A 17,089-nucleotide genomic window follows, 5' to 3' on the forward strand; every position below is an offset into this window, starting at 1 on the left:
AGCGGGTAAGAGCACCCGACTGCTCTTCTGAAGGTCCTGAGTTCAAATCCCAGCAACCACATGGTGGCTCACAACCATCCGTAATGAGATCTGGCGCCCTCTTCTGGAGTGTCTGAAGACAGCTACAGTGTACTTACATATAATAAATACATTAAAAAATATATGTTTTAAAAAAAAAAAGTCAGTGCTGAAGAAATGACTCCAGTATTCCTCTTACAGATGATCTGAGATTGGTTCCCACATTGGGTAGCTAACAACTTCCTCTAACTCCAGATCCAGGGGACATTGCTGGCCTCTGTGGACACCTGCACTCAGGTGTATGTACCTACACACAGATGCAAATATATATATGCATCATTAAAAATTAATTTTTTTTCTAATCAAGTCAATGGAAGCTGAGATGTCTTATTGAGTAAAACACTTGCAACACAGCATGAGGGTCTGGGTTCAGATTTGAGATTTCCAGCCCTAGCATAAAGGCCCGCTATAGTGGTGATGCAGGTCTGTAACCCCTAGAGGGTCCCCTAGAGGGCCAGGAAGGTGGAGACTGGCAGACCTGAGACCTGAGACCACTCTGGCCAAACAATCTAGCTAAACTAGTAATTTCCAGACTCAGTCACATTACCACTCATACAGTTGAATGAAATGAAGCAGATTTTTTTTTTTTAACGTCAGGGCAGAAAGGGGTTATGGTAGTGCACACCTTTCATCCCAGAATCTAGGAGGCAGAGACAGGCAGATCTTTTTGAGTTCGAGGCCTCATCTACTTAGTGAGTTCCAGAACAGTCAGAGCTACAGTGTGAGACCCTGTCTCAAAAAGACAAAACAAAAACAAACAAAAAAGATGGAAAGAGGTTGGGTAAGGGAAAAGAAGGAAGGCCGGGCTATTGCCGCTAGCGGTCTGGGCCAGGCACGGGAACCCTGGACACGCAACTCTTTCCCGTCTAGGCCCGCCCTGAGACGTGGGCAACGCGAAGTCCCGCCCATTCGCCCCTTCCTGGGCGCCGGAGGCACCCAGACTCCGCCTCCAAGGCATGATCTCCGCTGGGGGCGGAGGCGGAAACTGGGTGGGGGACTTGGATGGGAAGAGGGTCGGGAAAGGGCTGGCACTGGGCCCTAGTGTCCTCCGCGCCCAAGTTCAAGCTTGCCCCCCTTCCCAGGGGCTTCCATTCATTTCGGGCCAAGACTACTGCTACCCTCTCCCCCATACTACTGTAGCTTTGCGCTCGCAGGGCTTGGGGAAGCAGTACCCCAAGTCAAGAGACCACCTGGAGGCCGTGGAGGTGGATGCAGAGGGAGTTGGACAATTAATTTGAACAATTAATTAAGTTGGACGAGGGCCCGGAAACCTTGGATGAAGTTTTAGGACCATCTAAGTGATGATGTTTGAACACTGGATAAAATTCTTAAAGTAGTAGAATTTGGAGATCTGAGGATTAAATGCCGAGTAGGTTCTGGGAGGCGCAGAATCGGGTTACACGGGGGTGCGAGTGCACAGCATGGGATTCCGGAGGCACAGGTTAGATAGGGACTAGGTGGGCAGAATAACATTTTGAGTGAGGGCCCGGGGTCCTCAGGTGAGTTTGGGGGCCAAGCATCAAGGTCAGTGGCCTAAGGATCCAAACTTTGGGAAACTCTGGCTGGGCGTCCGCAGGCGACTCCAGGCAGCGCCGCGGGGGACCGGGCGGGGGCCTGTGGCCGGCCGGGGCGGAGAAGCCGGGGGGTCGGGGTCCCTCCCCCTGGCGCGGGCTCAGGAATCCGCCGAAGGGCGGGCGGAGGCGCCGGGGTGGGCCGCGGCCGGCGGGCGGGCGGGCGGGCGGGCGGGGGGCGCTTCCTGGGGCCGCGCGTCCAGTGAGCTGCGCGGTCCGTCCGTCCGTCCGCCCGCAGGCACTGCTGGAGTCGACGCGTGAGTGGCCTCCCGCGGAGGGAGGGCGCGGGCCGTGTGGCGGCCGAGTCGGTGCTGCGCGGAGTGGAGAGGCCTGCGCTTCACGACTCACGGGGCGGGGGCGGGGCGGTCCGGGATTGCGGGCCTGAGCCCCAGGCCTGAGAAAGGATTCGGTCCCCAGCCCTGGAAGGTTCCGATCTCAGCACAGTCCTGAGACGAGACAGCTGGGACCCAGGCTCCCCTTCCAGATAGAGGGGATGGGGGGTGCCGTGGCAGAAACCCCTGACTTCTGCCCACCACCTCCCAGCCTCAGGATGCTCCCTTTTGCCTCCTGCCTCCCCGGGTCTTTGCTGCTCTGGGCGTTTCTGCTGTTGCTCTTGGGAGCAGCTTCCCCACAGGATCCCGAGGAGCCGGACAGCTACACGGTGGGGACCGTGGGGTTACCAGCTTGGGATGGGATGGGATGGGAAGGACAGCGAGGAGACCAGGATCCTGGGGAGGCTGCTTCTGGGCCAGATTCTCCCCAGCTTGGTTGGTGGAAAGCTGGAGGCCATTGTGTGGAGCTGACCCGAGCATGACTCTGAGCTCAGGCCCTGGTCTTGGCCTGGCTAGTTGATGGAGACAGCCAGGGTGGTCACTGGCCACATCGGGTTCCCTTCCAGGAATGCACAGATGGCTATGAGTGGGATGCAGACAGCCAGCACTGCCGGGGTGAGTCTGTCTGGGGTGCTAGCCACCTTCAGGAACTGGGAAGGGTTTCCCAGGGACACCTTAGCTCCCAGAGCTGCTGCAGGAACTTGATGGCCTTTTCCCTGTCCAGCTTGGTAGCCAGCCATGCTCGCCCTGTGCCACTCAGTTAGGAGCCCTGCCCCTTCAAGAAGCTGGACAAACGACCTCTATCCTGCAGGGGGAAAGAGAGTCCCTGGTTATTGCCCCGAGAGAAGGAAATACGCACACCTTCCCTGAACTGCACTTTACTCGCCTAGCCCAGCTCTGTATCCCAATGCAACCTGGGAGAGCAGGGCATGCCCCGTGGGTCCGGAGGCCTGCAGAATTTCTCTTGGGCAAAGGTAGAGGCGGGGATTTGAGGAGGCAGGAGAATGGAGATAGCAGTGTGAAACGGGGCCCACGCCCAGTCCTGCCAACCCCTGGCAGAGCTTCCGGGTCAGCAGCCTTAGTTTGCTGAGCAGAGAGAAAGAAAGCCTTGCTCTGTTGCTCAGCTTAGAGAAGGCCAAGTTGGGCTTCTGCCTCCCACTACCTCCAGGGCCAGCCCAGGTGACTGGCTGTACCCAGCAGGCCCCTCTCTGCAGATGTCAATGAGTGCCTGACCATCCCCGAGGCGTGCAAGGGTGAGATGAAATGCATCAACCACTACGGGGGCTATTTGTGTCTGCCTCGCTCTGCTGCCGTCATCAATGATCTGCGCGGTGAAGGACCTCCACCGCCAGCAGCCAATGCTCAGCACCCAAATCCTTGCCCGCAGGGCTATGAGCCCGATGAACAGGAGAGCTGTGTGGGTAAGTGGGGGCCCGCACTGGCACCTGGGCTTCCACACCTTTTACAAGGCCCCCCCCTTTTTTTTAAACTAATTTTGTATTTACTGTACATAGTAATGCGTTCCATCATGGTGTCATCTCCCGGCACCCATCATTCTTGTTTGCTGGAATCTTCTAGTAGCACTTTTTGGTTCTCCCTAGTTTTTGTTTTGTTTTGTTTTGTTTTCTTTTGGGGGACGATTTTGGGACAGTTTCTGGATTTGATCCCCACCACTACAAAAACAAGTGTGGTAGCAGACACTTGTAGTCCCACCAATGGGGAGATGCGTAAGGGCTTTGATTGAGGACAGCCTGAGCTGAATGAGCTCTTATCACAAAAAGTTAGCTAATTAACTAATTAATTAATAAAATAATAAAGTAATGTTCCCTATAAAATACCCCGGGCCTGCTGCCCCTCCTTCCCTCTGGCTCCTCAGAGACAGATCCAGATCATCATCTACTGCAGGCTACATGGTCTGCAGTCCCAGGAGGTCCCCAGCAGCCCCTCGTTTCCTGTACAGACATGCAAGAGCTCTGCTCTCAGCCTCTGGCAGCTTTTTGATCTGGAGTCAGCCTGTTGGGAACCATTGGCCTTGGAAGAGGAGAGATCCTGGCCCTAGAGTTAGCTGAGGGTGTAAATGGACAAGGTTTTGTTTGTTTGTGTACTTAACGATTTATTTTTAAGACAGTGTCTCATTCTGTAGCTCTGGCTACAACTAGCTTGGAACTCACAGAGATCCTCTTGCCTCTGCCCCCCACGTCTTCCCCCAGTGGTGGAGTTAAAGGTGTGCCACCAGCCCTCACAAGGCCTTATTTGAATATGCTCTCCTAATGGGTGCTTTTCCTCGTGACTCCTTAGTGGGCTCTTTTCTATACTTAGGATGATCTGAATTACACATGCATGATTTAGTGCCAACTACCCATGTGCCCATGTGAATGGAGTCTAGCGCGGGCCGCCTCCTCCCAAACTGAGATACCTCACGTGGTCAGGAGCATATGGGGTGCTCCAGGCAAAGGCTGAATGGTGTCTCTCACAGATGTGGACGAGTGTACCCAGGCTTTGCATGACTGTCGTCCTAGCCAGGACTGCCATAACCTTCCTGGCTCCTACCAGTGCACATGCCCTGATGGTTACCGAAAAATTGGACCCGAATGTGTGGGTGAGTTCGGAGCGCCTTTCCTAGGCACTTGTTCTGTGACCTTGGTCTGGCTCCTGATCTGATGCCTTACCTCACCCCAGTCCTCTGCTACTAGTGCACTTCTGTCACTAGACACGGAAGATTAAATGTGGGTAACTCAGCCCAGCTCCCCGACGAGGGCAGGGGTGAATGTGGGTGCTGAGGTGAGCCAGCTCAGGCCCCACCTGGTCTGTGTTCTACTTTCCCTCCCCTGCCTCCATCTCAGACATAGATGAGTGTCGCTACCGCTATTGCCAGCACCGATGTGTGAACCTGCCAGGCTCTTTTCGATGCCAGTGTGAGCCAGGCTTCCAGTTGGGACCTAACAACCGCTCTTGTGTGGGTGAGGCTATGCCAGACAAGGTTCTAGGATCCTGGGTGGAGATATGTGAGGTGGGGGCAGGATCTCCTTGAGCCCAAGTCGAGTGGGAGTGGGTGTGGGGTCTGGGCCGCGTCCCTGCTCTCACCTTCCTGTTTGTCCTCGCACCCTCAGATGTGAATGAGTGTGACATGGGAGCCCCATGTGAGCAGCGCTGTTTCAACTCCTATGGGACCTTCCTGTGTCGCTGTAACCAGGGCTATGAGCTGCACCGGGATGGTTTCTCCTGCAGTGGTGAGGGTCACTTGTGCTACTGGATACAGCATTGCCCCACCACCCCCAGCACTTGCACGGTCATTTGCTTGAGGCTTCCGAATCTCATTCTCTGCACCCACAGGCCTCCCTGAGCTCCATCCTGAGCTGGTTGTTTGGCACTCCCAGCTTGGGGGATGGTATGTTAGGTGCTCCTGACGCTCGCTGGAGAGACAGAGGAGGATGGGGGTGCCAGTCTTCCTGAAAGCTGAGTTGACTTGCATGGGAATCCTACACTGGGAAAAGTCTCTCTTCTTTCTGGGCACATGGCTACTGCAGACGGGTTATTTGGAGTATTAAGGGCAGTGATAATAGGCTTCATCAAGTCTCAGGCAGAAAAAGTGAGAAGCACCATTTGTTTATAACTTAAAAACTTCAGTCTCATTTAGTCTGGTCAATGATGATTTACTTCTGTGAAACAGGACATTAATATTCCTCCAGGTGTGTTGGCAGAACTGTGAGAAGCAAGCAGAAAGCTCAAAGTGCTGACTTTCGTCTTTCCACTTACTGAGATGAAGTGACCTGTCCAAGTTCAGAAGGGAAAGATGAGCCCGGCTGGGGCTTGATCCCAGGCGACTCACCATGTTACCTGGCATGCCCTCATTTACTTTATGCTCTACCGGGAAGCACAGCATCATTGGCGTTCAGCTGTGTGAAAGGAACAAAAGCAAAGAGATAGGATGCTTCTTGGGGTGGGGGTGGGGGCACACACTTAGCCAAAATCTGGGCATTCTGACTGCAGATGGCGAGACTTGAAAAGGGCAGAGCAGCTATCCCCTCGGGGCACCTACTCATTTGACTGGCACAATGCGGACCCTTTCTAAAATGGGTTAGTAGGACTTAGGCCTAAGCCTCTAGATTCCTGTTGCTTTTTAAGACAGAGTCTATGAAACCTTGGCTATTTTAAAGCTCTCTGTGTAGACCAGGCTAGTCTACAGAGATCTGTTGAGTAGTGCTAGAATCAAAGGCACAGGCCACCATGTTAGGTGAATGCTTGGTTAAGTATTCTTAAAGCCCTGGGGAAGAGAGGTGCTCCCTTTGCAGGAAGGTCCGTTGTTAAGACAGGGTCTCACTGTGTAGCCCTGGCTGGCCTGGAGTCTCTTATATAGACCAGGCTGCCTCAAACTGATCTGTTTGCTTCTGCCTCTGCCTCCCAGGTGCTGGGATCAAACATCCCACCGTTTGTTTCTCATGGCATGGTCTTGTTATGTAGCCCTGGCTGGCCTTGATCTTGATATAATCCTGACTTGGCTCCCTGTGTGGACCAGGCTGGCCTTTAACTTGGTATAATCCTCCTGCCTCTACTTCCCAAGTGCTGGGATTATAGACATATATAGCACCATGCCAAGCTTCAACCCTTTCTATTCTTTTTCTTTTCTTTTTCCTCTCCCTTTCCTTGCTGGGATGGAACCTAGAGCTTCAAGCGTGTTAGGCAAGTACTCGACCACTGAGTTATCCCCAGCCCTAACCTTCCTCTGAAACCTTCAGTCCCCCCTTGAGCATTGTGGGTTTCCTTCTTTCCTTCTCTTCCCACATCCAGCCTTTGGGGGTGCTGGGCTTTCTCTTGGTAAAGGTCTGTTGTGAGGGCTCCCCTTGGCCCAGGGTCCTCATCCCCACCCTCCCTCAGATATCGATGAGTGCAGCTACTCCAGCTACCTCTGCCAATACCGCTGTGTCAATGAGCCGGGCCGCTTCTCCTGTCACTGCCCACAAGGCTACCAGCTGCTGGCTACAAGGCTCTGCCAAGGTAAAGGTGTGGGTGGGCAGGAGTTGAGAGGCTGGGAGCGTACTGTCAGTCCTAGGGTCCAACTACACCACCCTTGGCACAGATATCGACGAGTGTGAAACAGGTGCACACCAATGTTCTGAGGCCCAAACCTGTGTCAACTTCCACGGGGGTTACCGCTGTGTGGACACCAACCGTTGTGTGGAGCCCTATGTCCAAGTGTCAGACAAGTGAGTCAACCCGATGGCAGTTTGCTGTGGTAACTACGATTTCCAGAGGTCTGTGGGGCTAAGTGGTTTAATCGGGCTGGTGAGGACTCATGTCTCATGGGAGTTTGTCTTTTATGCTAGGGCTTTCCTCTTTAGGAGGTAGGTATTTGGGAAATGGGCCCAGCACTCATTCCTGTCCCGTCTTGGGATCTCTAGCCGCTGCCTCTGCCCTGCCTCCAATCCCCTTTGTCGAGAGCAGCCTTCATCCATTGTGCACCGCTACATGAGCATCACCTCAGAGCGAAGTGTGCCTGCTGACGTGTTTCAGATCCAGGCAACCTCTGTCTACCCTGGTGCTTACAATGCCTTTCAGATCCGTTCTGGAAACACACAGGGGGACTTCTACATTAGGGTAAGTGGAGCTGCCCTGCCTCTTCTCCCAAAGCCCTGTCCTAGGAAGCAGGAGCCATGTCAGAAGTCAGAGATGTTTCCTAGTAAGCATGCTACAGGCAGTTCTAAGGAGTAGTCGGTTAGTGGGGTCTGAGTCCCAGTACTGCTTTCTCCTGCCTGGCTTTGACTTTCTTATACATAAAACGAGAAATGTGGTTCCTGCAGGGTTGGGATCAGAGACTCCAGTCAGCTGGCAAGGAGGAGACAGTAGGGATGCTGGCGCAGGTGTGAGGGGTCTTGAACATGGGTCCTTATGCTGCCTAAGGACTGAGATGTTTGGCATCAAAACTTCAAAATTGCTTTCAGCCCCATGGCAGAACATTCCTCCATTCTTAGACCCTCAGTTCTTCCCCAACACCAAAGCAATGTCAGAGAGAGAACTGAATACTCTGGAGGGGAAGTGTGATGGCTCTTGGTCACCAAAGGCCCATCATCCCCAAACCTCGAATCATCAGGCGGTCAGGATGGAGGGAAAGTTGAGGTGGATAGGGGCAGGAAGGAGCTGCCGAGGAGAGCCAGTGGCAGGGACTTGGATACTGAGGGAGAGAGAGGTCTACAGGTCAGAGCTAGGGAAGGACTTGAGCAGTGGCCTTGTCAGACTTTCCTGACTTCAGGCCACAGGACGCGGGGTGACGCTGGGGGAGGGGCCTGGCTCATAGGCTAACACCATCTCTGTTCTGCTGTCCACTGTGCCCTGCAGCAAATCAACAATGTCAGTGCCATGCTGGTCCTTGCCAGGCCAGTGACGGGACCCCGGGAGTACGTGCTGGACCTGGAGATGGTCACCATGAATTCCCTTATGAGCTACCGGGCCAGTTCTGTACTGAGACTCACCGTCTTTGTGGGAGCCTATACCTTCTGAAGACGACCCTCAGGGAAGGGTCGTGTGGGGGCCCCCTTCCCCCCTCCCATAGCTTAAGGAGCCCTGGGGGCTTAGGGATAACTGTTCTGCTTAAAGGGACTATGATGTGAAGGACAATAAAGGGAGAAAGAAGGAGTCCTGGCTGAGGTGGGTGAGTAACCTCAGCCTGGGAAGGGGCTAGCCTGAGAGAGAGGTGGGTGAATTCCACACAAGGGGTCCTCTTCAATCAGGCTGAGGTTTCAGAGCTGAAGTCATCCTTCAGAAGTGGCCTGAGCAGGGAGTTCTGAAGAGTATGTACCTCAGGTCCTAACTCAAGAACTTGGCTGATACTGGGCCCAGGAACCATGTTCCGGTCAGTGCTAGGAGTTTGGGGTTAGCATCCTAGCCCTCACCCAAGCTATGCATTTGCACAAACCCCTGGTTTCCAGTCACTAAAGTGAGGCAGCTGGATTGAGAACACTGTTCTCAAAGAAACTTATTGACCAGGGGCCATCTAATTACACTCAAAGATACAGTGCCTTATTGACTCCATCTCTCTGACCAGGCCATTCCCAGCCCCTAAGGAGTGTTTATCTATTATCCATCCATCCATATTTAGGGTCTGGCTCGATATAAGTTAAGTGCTTATTAAACATGGGTGTGCACAACCATGTTTAGCCCAGGAGCTTGCCTTAAAAAGGCCCACACCTTTAATTTCAGGTCTTGGAAGGTAGGCCCAGAAAAACTGGGAGTTCTAGGCTAGACTGGGTTACAGAGCAAGTTCTAGGCCAAGCTGGTTTCAGGAGTGGGTCAGGCCACTGCTCAGGGCTGCAGATCATTGCCCTTTGGAAGAGGAACTGCCTAGCAGGTGAGGCTCTGGGATCCACTGTGAGCACCACCAAACCCAACAGTCGGCTCGGCTCACCAGTGTAGTCCTCCAGTCCCTGCGGGTTTCACAAGGACCGTGGCACTGCTTCCTTAACACCCGACACTACATACATCTAGGTTTTTATTAAAGCCCAGGGGATCTCGGTTAAAAGGCTAGCCAGCCTTGGTAGAGATGAAGATGGGTGCTGGGCAGCGAGCGTCTCCTGGGATAGCTCAGCTCAGAGGGCTGTGGCTGCAGTACAGCTGGTACAGGGTCCTGCTCAGAGCAGGGCCCAGATTCCTGCAAGACAAGTCAGGAGGAGGTCAGCCTGGGGCCTCAGGCGACCCAGTCTTCTCTCCAGATTGTAATTACCCGTACCTCTGCAGACGCCCACACTTGATGGTGCTCAAAAGCATCTCCTGCTCCTTCGTGGTGGCACAGGCATCATAAGCAGCCAGGAGACTGGGGGTGAGGCATATAAAGGCTGATTATCTGGGCAAGTATCAGGAGACATGAGAGGTAAGGCAGGAGGGGTCTAGCCTAGAGTGGAGGAATCTCAAACACGACACATTTCCTGTTTCTGGCATTAAGAGCCCCTGCGCCATCCTGCCTGCCCTCCCTCCCTGGGAAACGCTGGGACAGAGCCTGCCAAGGTTCCCACGCAGCGCCAAGCTCATTCTCCAGGAGCACTGGTTATGGTGAACTCTACCCAGGAAGGGCAGAGGAACCCTCAGCTGCTCTCTGGGGTGTACCTGGCAGGGGTGCTGTATCGATCCACCACGGCTGCTGCCTTCTCCCCACTCAGTCCACGCACCTGCATCAGCTGCCGGGCAAATACTTCTCGCACAGACTGGGCCTGGGGTTGGGGTAGGCCTGTGTTAAGGGTGACCTTGGCCTAGGCCACCTGAGTAGAGGCAAGGCAGGGGTGGTACCTTGTTCTTGACAGCTTCTGCATTGAAGTCACTGAAGGTGAGGAGTGAGCAGAGAGGGTTTGTGGAAGGCTTTGCTTCTGATTCAGCATCCCCTGGGATTCCCCAAGGGCGGCTGTGTAGGGTGTGGCCCTGATGGAAGAGGGGACTTAGGCCAGGGTAGGCTCTGAAGACTATGCCCCAGCTAGTCCTTTCCCAGGCCTCAGTGGGAAGCCTGAACAACTGGGGCCCCACCTTTCCTTGCTTGGGCAATAAACACCAGGCAAGGGTCCAGTACTAGATAGAGGCATCTGCTCACCTGGTACAGTCTTTCCAGGCCCTTTGTCAAAAGCGCCAGGTAGCCCGCCGACTCCTTAATATCCATGGTTCGCTTCACAAAAAAGTCATCAATGACCTGGAGAAGAGGATACAAGGAAGGGAGCTCCTGGCCTGCGCCATGGGCTGTAAAATCTGCTAGCCTGGTCCTGCCTCCCCCGTCCCCCCCAGCTCACCTGGGTGTTTGTGACAGCCTGCAGCAAGGTGCTCTCAGGAAGGCTAAGGTTGTGGACAGACCCATGTTCCTCCACTAAGTATACCCGGTGCCCCAGGCCACAGCGCTTCAGGCGGAACTAGAAGGCAGGCAGAAGCAGCGTGGGTCAGGCCCAAATGTCCACATGTCCAGGCCAGCCGTCAGTAACACATTAACATTGCAAGGGACCCAGATCCGCACCTTTACTGGCTCCTCTCATATCCTTTTGAGATAGGGTTTCTCTGTATAGCCTTGGCTGGCCTTGAACTCAGAAATCTGCCTGCCTCTGCCTCCCAAGTGCTGGAATAAAGGCGTGTGCCACCACTGCTCCTTTCATATCTTAAAAGCAACACCACACTAGGCTCTGGCTCTGACTCCTGGAGGAAAGCCCTGAACCTCTGGACATCATACTTCCTCCAAACCTCCCTTGGCCTATTGTGCTCTGTGACCCCTAGGGCTAGCCCTGCTGCGGGGCTCGGGTACAGACTCTGCATGTCTAATCTTAAGAGGTTTGCCTCTTGTTTATCTTGACCTCGAGGGCTGGGTACTCAAGGGCTCTTTAATTTTCTCCAGCCAGCTGAAATAGCTTTGTTTTCCAACTGTGCACCTGCATGGCTTAAAAGGGGCTTCAAGTGGGTGTGGCTGGAGGCTCCGCTTTGAGGCCACCCAGGAGCTTTTCTAGGTTGAGGTAGGCAAGGAGTGAGGCAGGCTGACTAAGGCACCTTCTGCTCCCGAAAGCGGCCATCAATGATGCTGCTGCATAGGTCATCCAGCCGCTTCCGTTCCACAATGTGGTCCAGGACCAGCTCCCCAGGTCTTTCTGCCGAGAAACCAAGAAGAGCTTTCCTGCCTTCCCTGTTTCCACCTAGGCCAGCCTCCCATGTCTGTCCATGACCCTTTACCTGGGTCTCTGGGCCTGGTCTCCTGTGCCACCCACACAAAGTCCCCAACGTGTAGCTTGCGTACTGTGTGGGGCACACGCAGCCTCTGTAACTCTCGGAGCATTTCTGGTCTGTGTCCTGCCCTGATATTTCAAGAAGGAAGGCCAGAGTCAGGGTGAGCTGGCACTCGCCACATTCCAGCATCAGGCCATTTCCAAGGTTTCCCCTATTTCCCTACCCTCTGGTTTCGCCAATGTCCACACACAACAGCACTCTGTACTCGCCAGGCCTTAGCTCCAGAGCTCTCTGCTGGACACCCCCCTCGGTGGTACCACTGTAATGGAATGGAGGCTATGCATAAGGCCAGAACCCTCAGTGCCAAGGTAGTTCCCATAATTCACAGGGGCAACAACAGGTTCAGTTATTAGTCTCTGGGAGAAAGGTATGGCTGCCCCTATTTCTCTTCCTTACGGTTCTGACAAGGTGGCTCCCGAAACTGCTGAGTCCTCTCCTTGATGCTCCTCTGGTCTAAAGCCAGTGTGCACAGTGCTCAGGCCTTCTGCCTCAGCCAGCTTCCGGGCCAGCTCCAGACCCTCCAGTGTGAGTGCATACCTGGGAGGTGAGGGGCACATGAAGTTCCATCTTCTTTATCCCTGGCACGCTCTCCTCCTGTCAGTTACGGGAGTCTCACCCTCTTTGATAGAAGTTCATTGGCTCCCCATCTCCTGTCTCCTTGTCCCTCAGGTCAGCTTCCTCGGGACCTCCCTAGTGGTGTCTCAGCTTTGCGATGTGTCTCCCAACTCCTTCCCCTGTCTTCACTCGGCACCACACCGTCCTCCCTCCCCTCTGAGGAGCATATTTTCCAGATCTCCAATATCAGGCTTTTTAGCAGGTAGGCCGGCCTGCCCCAGGCTCAGCACCACCAGGTTTGAGATTTTCTGGGCCATGAGAGAGGCTAAGAATGTTCTAAATTCCTGCTGGGCGTGGTGGCGCACACCTTTAATCCCAGCACTCGGGAGGCAGAGGCAGGAGGATTTCTGAGTTCGAGGCCAACCTGGTCTACAGAGTGAGTTCCAGGACAGCCAGGGCTATACAGAGAAACCCTGTCTCAAAAAAACCAAAAAAAAAAAAAAAAAAAAAAAAAAAGAATGTTCTAAATTCCTGCATGTGTCCCATCCCTGCCTTGTGTGCACCCTGCTGCTCGCCCAACCTGGCTGGCCGATGCGTTCTGAGGACCAGGTTCCTATGGAGGAGGCCTCGGAGGGCAGGCCAGGGTCTCGAACTTCCAGGCACTACCTGTGAAAGGGACGGAGACCCTCAGAGAATCCCTAATACTCCAAGCCTACACTTCCCGGGCCCCAGCCATATGCCACATTTGGATCAGGCTGCACCAAGGGTGCCTGCCATGGAGGGAGAGCTGCTGCCATGGGATCCACCTGCCCACTCTCAGCCGGATGCTCACCCTGGGGCTCTTCTGCGCACACTTCTGCTGCAGCTCCTCTTTGGTTAAGAAGCCGTGGCCATCAGAATCCTGAAACAATGGTTGAAGTGAGGGTAGGTTCAGGTCCAGCTCTCCTCCTCCTGCTATGTGGTGGCCAGTTTGCACGCCGTCCAGGCACTTCTGTGAGCCTGCTGCTGTGCCCCACCCACCTGACTTGCTCACCAGGTGCTCCCTGTAGAGTTGCAGCAGGATCTCTCGAGCACCTGAGTTCTGAGCTGGCCAATAGCCAGCGCTGGTGCTTCCTGCTTGAGGCTGGGTGGGAACCTGAGAGAGACAGAGGGGCTCTCTGAATTCCAATGCCTGTCAGCTGAGGTTTCAGCAGGCCCCACAGGCCTGGTGAGGGAGATGAGGCCACAAGTCCTTGTAATTCTGGAATGTGATGGTGGCCAGAGCAAAAGTTGGGGGTATGTGCCAGGCCCAGTTACAGGAGAACAGAACATGGTACACATCCCACAACTTCCTGGCCTGGATCTTTTGGCAGCCCCCTTTGGGATTCTGTCTACAGTGATCCCAATAATCCTACTTAGGAATTACGATGGTGTCTCTCAAAGAGGGTAAGAAGCTGTCCCAAGCAAATCTCAATCGCCAAGAGCTGTTCAACCCCTCAAACCAAGAGTCTACGCACAATGACCCCTCCCCCCATTTAGCTTTCTCTTTCCTTTCCCCATCCTCACCGGCATGGAAGAGTCCTGGATTCCATCAGGCAGCCCTTTACTGGCTCTCTTCTTTCCAGATGGTGAACTGGGGGCATGGTCACCTGTAGAGATCAGAAGAAACTCAGTCCTGCACACAATCTGGCTGCCAGGAGGCGCCTAGACAGAATCTTCTCAGTTTGTGAATTTGAGTGTCATATTTTAAAACTTTTTGTTTTATTGTATGCATATGAGTGTTTCACCTGTGTGTATGTCTGTGCATCACTTGCATGCAATACTAGAAGAGGCCAGAAGTAGGGGCTGGATTCCCCGGAATTGGGGTTTTGGTTTGGAACAGGGTCTCACTGAGTCAAACCCTGGTTGGCCTCGAACTCACAAAGATTCTCTTGCCTCTGCTTCCTCTGAGTGTTGGGATTAAAACACGAATCACCATGCCCAACCCATGTCATTTTTTTTTTTTTTTTGGAGATAGTCTCAGGTAGCCCAGGCTAGCCTCGAACTCACTATGAAATTGAGAATGCTCTTGAACTCCTGAGGCTTCTACCCCACCTCCTAAACGGTGGTGTTAACAGACGTTCACAGTGCCACCAGTCTCAGTCGGCTAGCTTTGCTCGTGAGAACCAGGAGGCTTACAGAACATCAACAATTACTAGCCCTGGGTCGAACAGCAACCACGTTGTGAGGGGGAAATTTGAAGCCAAAGTAGACACAGCCTGCACTTAAGAAATTTAGGAGACACCAACTCCCCGAGGTACTCACCGCCCGATGCTAGGTGCTGCTTCAGCTTTTCGTCCAGCATGCGGCAGAGCCTGTCTCCGAAGTGCTGGAGTATCTTGGCTTCCTTTCCGCTGCGCAACGGCAGCGGGTACCGTTGGAGAGAGCGCAGTGCCTGGCGAGCACAGGTAGAAGAGAGCTTATCAAACTAGGATTCACGGATCACCTGGCTCTGCTGTCACCAGAAACAGCTGGGACTCACCTTTTGAAACACGAAGCGCGTGTGGCGCCCTCTGCTGGCTGCCTCGTCACGCCACTCGGTCAGCCAACGAAGGAAGAGCGGGTTGGGGCAAACAGGCAGCGGACGCTTCCGGCCCAAGCGGACCGGCTCCGCCATGAGATCTAGACTGGCTCTTTCGAAGTCTCAAAAAGCCCCCGAGACTAGGATCGCGACAATTCAGTTGATATAAGAACACTTGTTTGAGGGTAGGGCCTCTCCAACCTAGCAGGGCACCAGCTCGAGGAATGACTTCCCTTCGCCATGTACTATGCAGTAAGAGGCTATTAAGTTCGGTATGCTCGGCCTTTCCCTTAGAACCGCCCCCATTCGCCGCCGGCACCAGCAGGTTGGTCAGGCCCCACCCAGGCCACGGAGCTTTGACCCACCCTTTCCTCTCACCCAAAAATTCGAGAGCAGACTCTTTTTTTGTGTGCTGACTGTTAAAAAGGCGGACAGCGCCCCCTGTGACTGGGAGGGCTGATGGGGGGTACACTCAGAAGCCTGAACTTGGCTTGCTTCAAGGTCTCATAAGGCTATTTCAGGCTCACTATCGTAAAAGAGGCTGGGAAAAAGGGGGCTTGAGAAAAGTGGAGGAGAGGGACGGACACAAGTCCAAGAATATTTGTGGGAGGGACATCTGTGAGAGAATATTTGTGCAAGGGATGAAATAAAGGTCAGGCAGGAGAAGCAGAAAGATCTCGAAATGTGCCAAGTCGTGGATGTATGTGCACAGGAGACTCAGGCTAGGTGAATGGCGAGGGTGTGTATTTTATTCCTCCCTTGCAGGGAGGAATAAGGTGTATCCTGGAAGGTGGGGAGTTCGAACGTGGGCACATGGTTGGAGCCCGGGGATGCTATTAGACACTTCGCTTTTGTGGCTCGTTAAAAGAGAAGGAGCCTCAGGGAGGATGAAGGTGGGAACCTTGCTGGGGCAGCGATGTCTCAGGCTGAGGGACACAAGGCTCAATAGAACATAGAGGTCCCTTCAGTGTTAGGAACAACGCACGGTCTTCAGCTGTCACGCTGTCACTCCGGAAGTCGCCGCGAGCCCAATGCGCAGACCCTCTTCTCAGTCTAGGTTTCTGCACCCGCCTCCTTCCTCAGGCAGCCTTATAAGGAGCCTGCAGCTGGCGCTTGGACTGGGCACGCCCTCTGGAGGCTTATGCCCTAATAAGGACATCTAGGGCATCCCGCGGCCGGGGGCGGAAGGAGTGCGTCTCCAGGGTAACTGAGTGGCCCCTCCCCCCGTTGCTCTGGGAAACTGCGAGTCTCGAAAAAGGTGGAGCCAGCCTTCTCCTTAGGAGGGGCTCTTGGAAGAGGAGGGGGTCAAGCTTCGGCCTCCACCTGGAGCTCCCGCAGCGTAGCCCACGAGTGCAGTCTGACTACAACCCCCGGCATCCTCTGCGTGCTGCCTCGGTCCTGGGGAAGCTCCTCTTTTACACCCTTTATTCTGCTTGGGGAGGTCAAGGCCCCCGGTTTCTTTTGCCTCTGACTTGTTTGCGACCTTGCCCTTTTTTTCTACAGAGTGTGAGGCCATGGTCATTGTTTCAGGTCAGAGAAATCTTCCCGGAGTTCCCACCCCAGTTTATTTTAAACTTTTGCTTTCATAGATACTCTCTTCAGTCTTTGTGTTAAAATAATCATAAACCTATCAACTCTGGAACTAAGTTGAAGTATCCCTTTTCTTGTATCGTGGTAAAAGAACTATAAAGAAGTTTTTAGTGCCCAACTCCCTCCCCCCATGAATTACGTTTGATCTAACAATTTGCCAAATGTCTTTAGACAAAGCCAAAGCTCTCAAACTTTTTTTGTTAGCATTTCCCGTTTTTAAAAAATCCAATTTGTTGCCGAGCGTGGTGGCGCACGCCTTTAATCCCAGCACTCGGGAGGCAGAGGCAGGCGGATTTCTGAGTTTGAGGCCAGCCTGGTCTACAAAGTGAGTTCCAGGACAGCCAGGGCTATACAGAGAAACCCTGTCTTGAAAAACCAAAAAAAAAAAAAAAAAAATCCTGTTTGTTGAAATTTTACTCCACGGGACACCGTTATATTTGGCGATTCTCTTTTCTTTGGGCGAGGATCCCAAGCTGATGATTCAAAATTTTGGTTTTCAGGAACCATAAAGAACAAAAAAACCCACTTAATTTCTGGGATAAAGAGAGACTCTAGTAGAGAATTATTTCCAGGTCATTTTTATCAAGCGATGGGCCTCTTGCTCAGAACTTTCTGGTCCACTGCACCAATGGGCTCACTCTCCGTGCAACAGCCCACGCCTCTCGGCCTCCGCCTACTCTGCTCTTCAA

The 17,089-nt window shown here is 53.6% G+C and overlaps 2 protein-coding genes across 5 annotated transcripts; one reads left to right on the forward strand and one right to left on the reverse strand.

The window, feature by feature from the left end:
- Window positions 1-1,502: 1,502 nt before the first annotated feature.
- Efemp2 (EGF containing fibulin extracellular matrix protein 2) lies at window positions 1,503-9,232 on the forward strand. Of its 4 annotated transcripts, none has more exons than XM_029539854.1 (11): window positions 1,503-1,519; window positions 2,193-2,310; window positions 2,548-2,596; window positions 3,196-3,402; window positions 4,458-4,580; window positions 4,825-4,941; window positions 5,092-5,211; window positions 6,857-6,976; window positions 7,059-7,185; window positions 7,381-7,576; window positions 8,315-9,232. In XM_029539854.1, exons 2-11 carry the CDS (start codon window positions 2,200-2,202, stop codon window positions 8,474-8,476), a joined length of 1,332 nt encoding a protein of 443 aa, XP_029395714.1. In that variant the 5' UTR covers window positions 1,503-1,519; window positions 2,193-2,199; the 3' UTR covers window positions 8,477-9,232. The 4 variants fall into 4 exon arrangements, with proteins under 4 accessions (XP_029395714.1, XP_021050426.1, XP_021050421.1 ...); XM_021194767.2 differs by lacking the exon at window positions 1,503-1,519 and adding an exon at window positions 1,832-1,906; XM_021194762.1 differs by lacking the exon at window positions 1,503-1,519 and having other exon boundaries at window positions 1,867-2,310; window positions 8,315-8,611.
- Window positions 9,233-9,445: 213 nt separating this feature from the next.
- Mus81 (MUS81 structure-specific endonuclease subunit) lies at window positions 9,446-15,167 on the reverse strand. The gene is made up of 16 exons (XM_021205177.2): window positions 14,772-15,167; window positions 14,555-14,684; window positions 13,817-13,899; window positions 13,305-13,406; window positions 13,104-13,172; window positions 12,852-12,937; window positions 12,113-12,253; window positions 11,880-11,975; window positions 11,663-11,784; window positions 11,483-11,580; window positions 10,744-10,860; window positions 10,551-10,646; window positions 10,256-10,384; window positions 10,076-10,179; window positions 9,702-9,785; window positions 9,446-9,623 (listed from the first exon to the last, which is right to left on the reverse strand). Exons 1-16 carry the CDS (start codon window positions 14,904-14,906, stop codon window positions 9,557-9,559), a joined length of 1,659 nt encoding a protein of 552 aa, XP_021060836.1. The 5' UTR covers window positions 14,907-15,167; the 3' UTR covers window positions 9,446-9,556.
- Window positions 15,168-17,089: the final 1,922 nt, after the last annotated feature.

The sequence above is a fragment of the Mus pahari genome, chromosome 1 (genome assembly GCF_900095145.1).
Source record: "Mus pahari chromosome 1, PAHARI_EIJ_v1.1, whole genome shotgun sequence".
Lineage (NCBI taxonomy): Eukaryota > Metazoa > Chordata > Mammalia > Rodentia > Muridae > Mus > Mus pahari.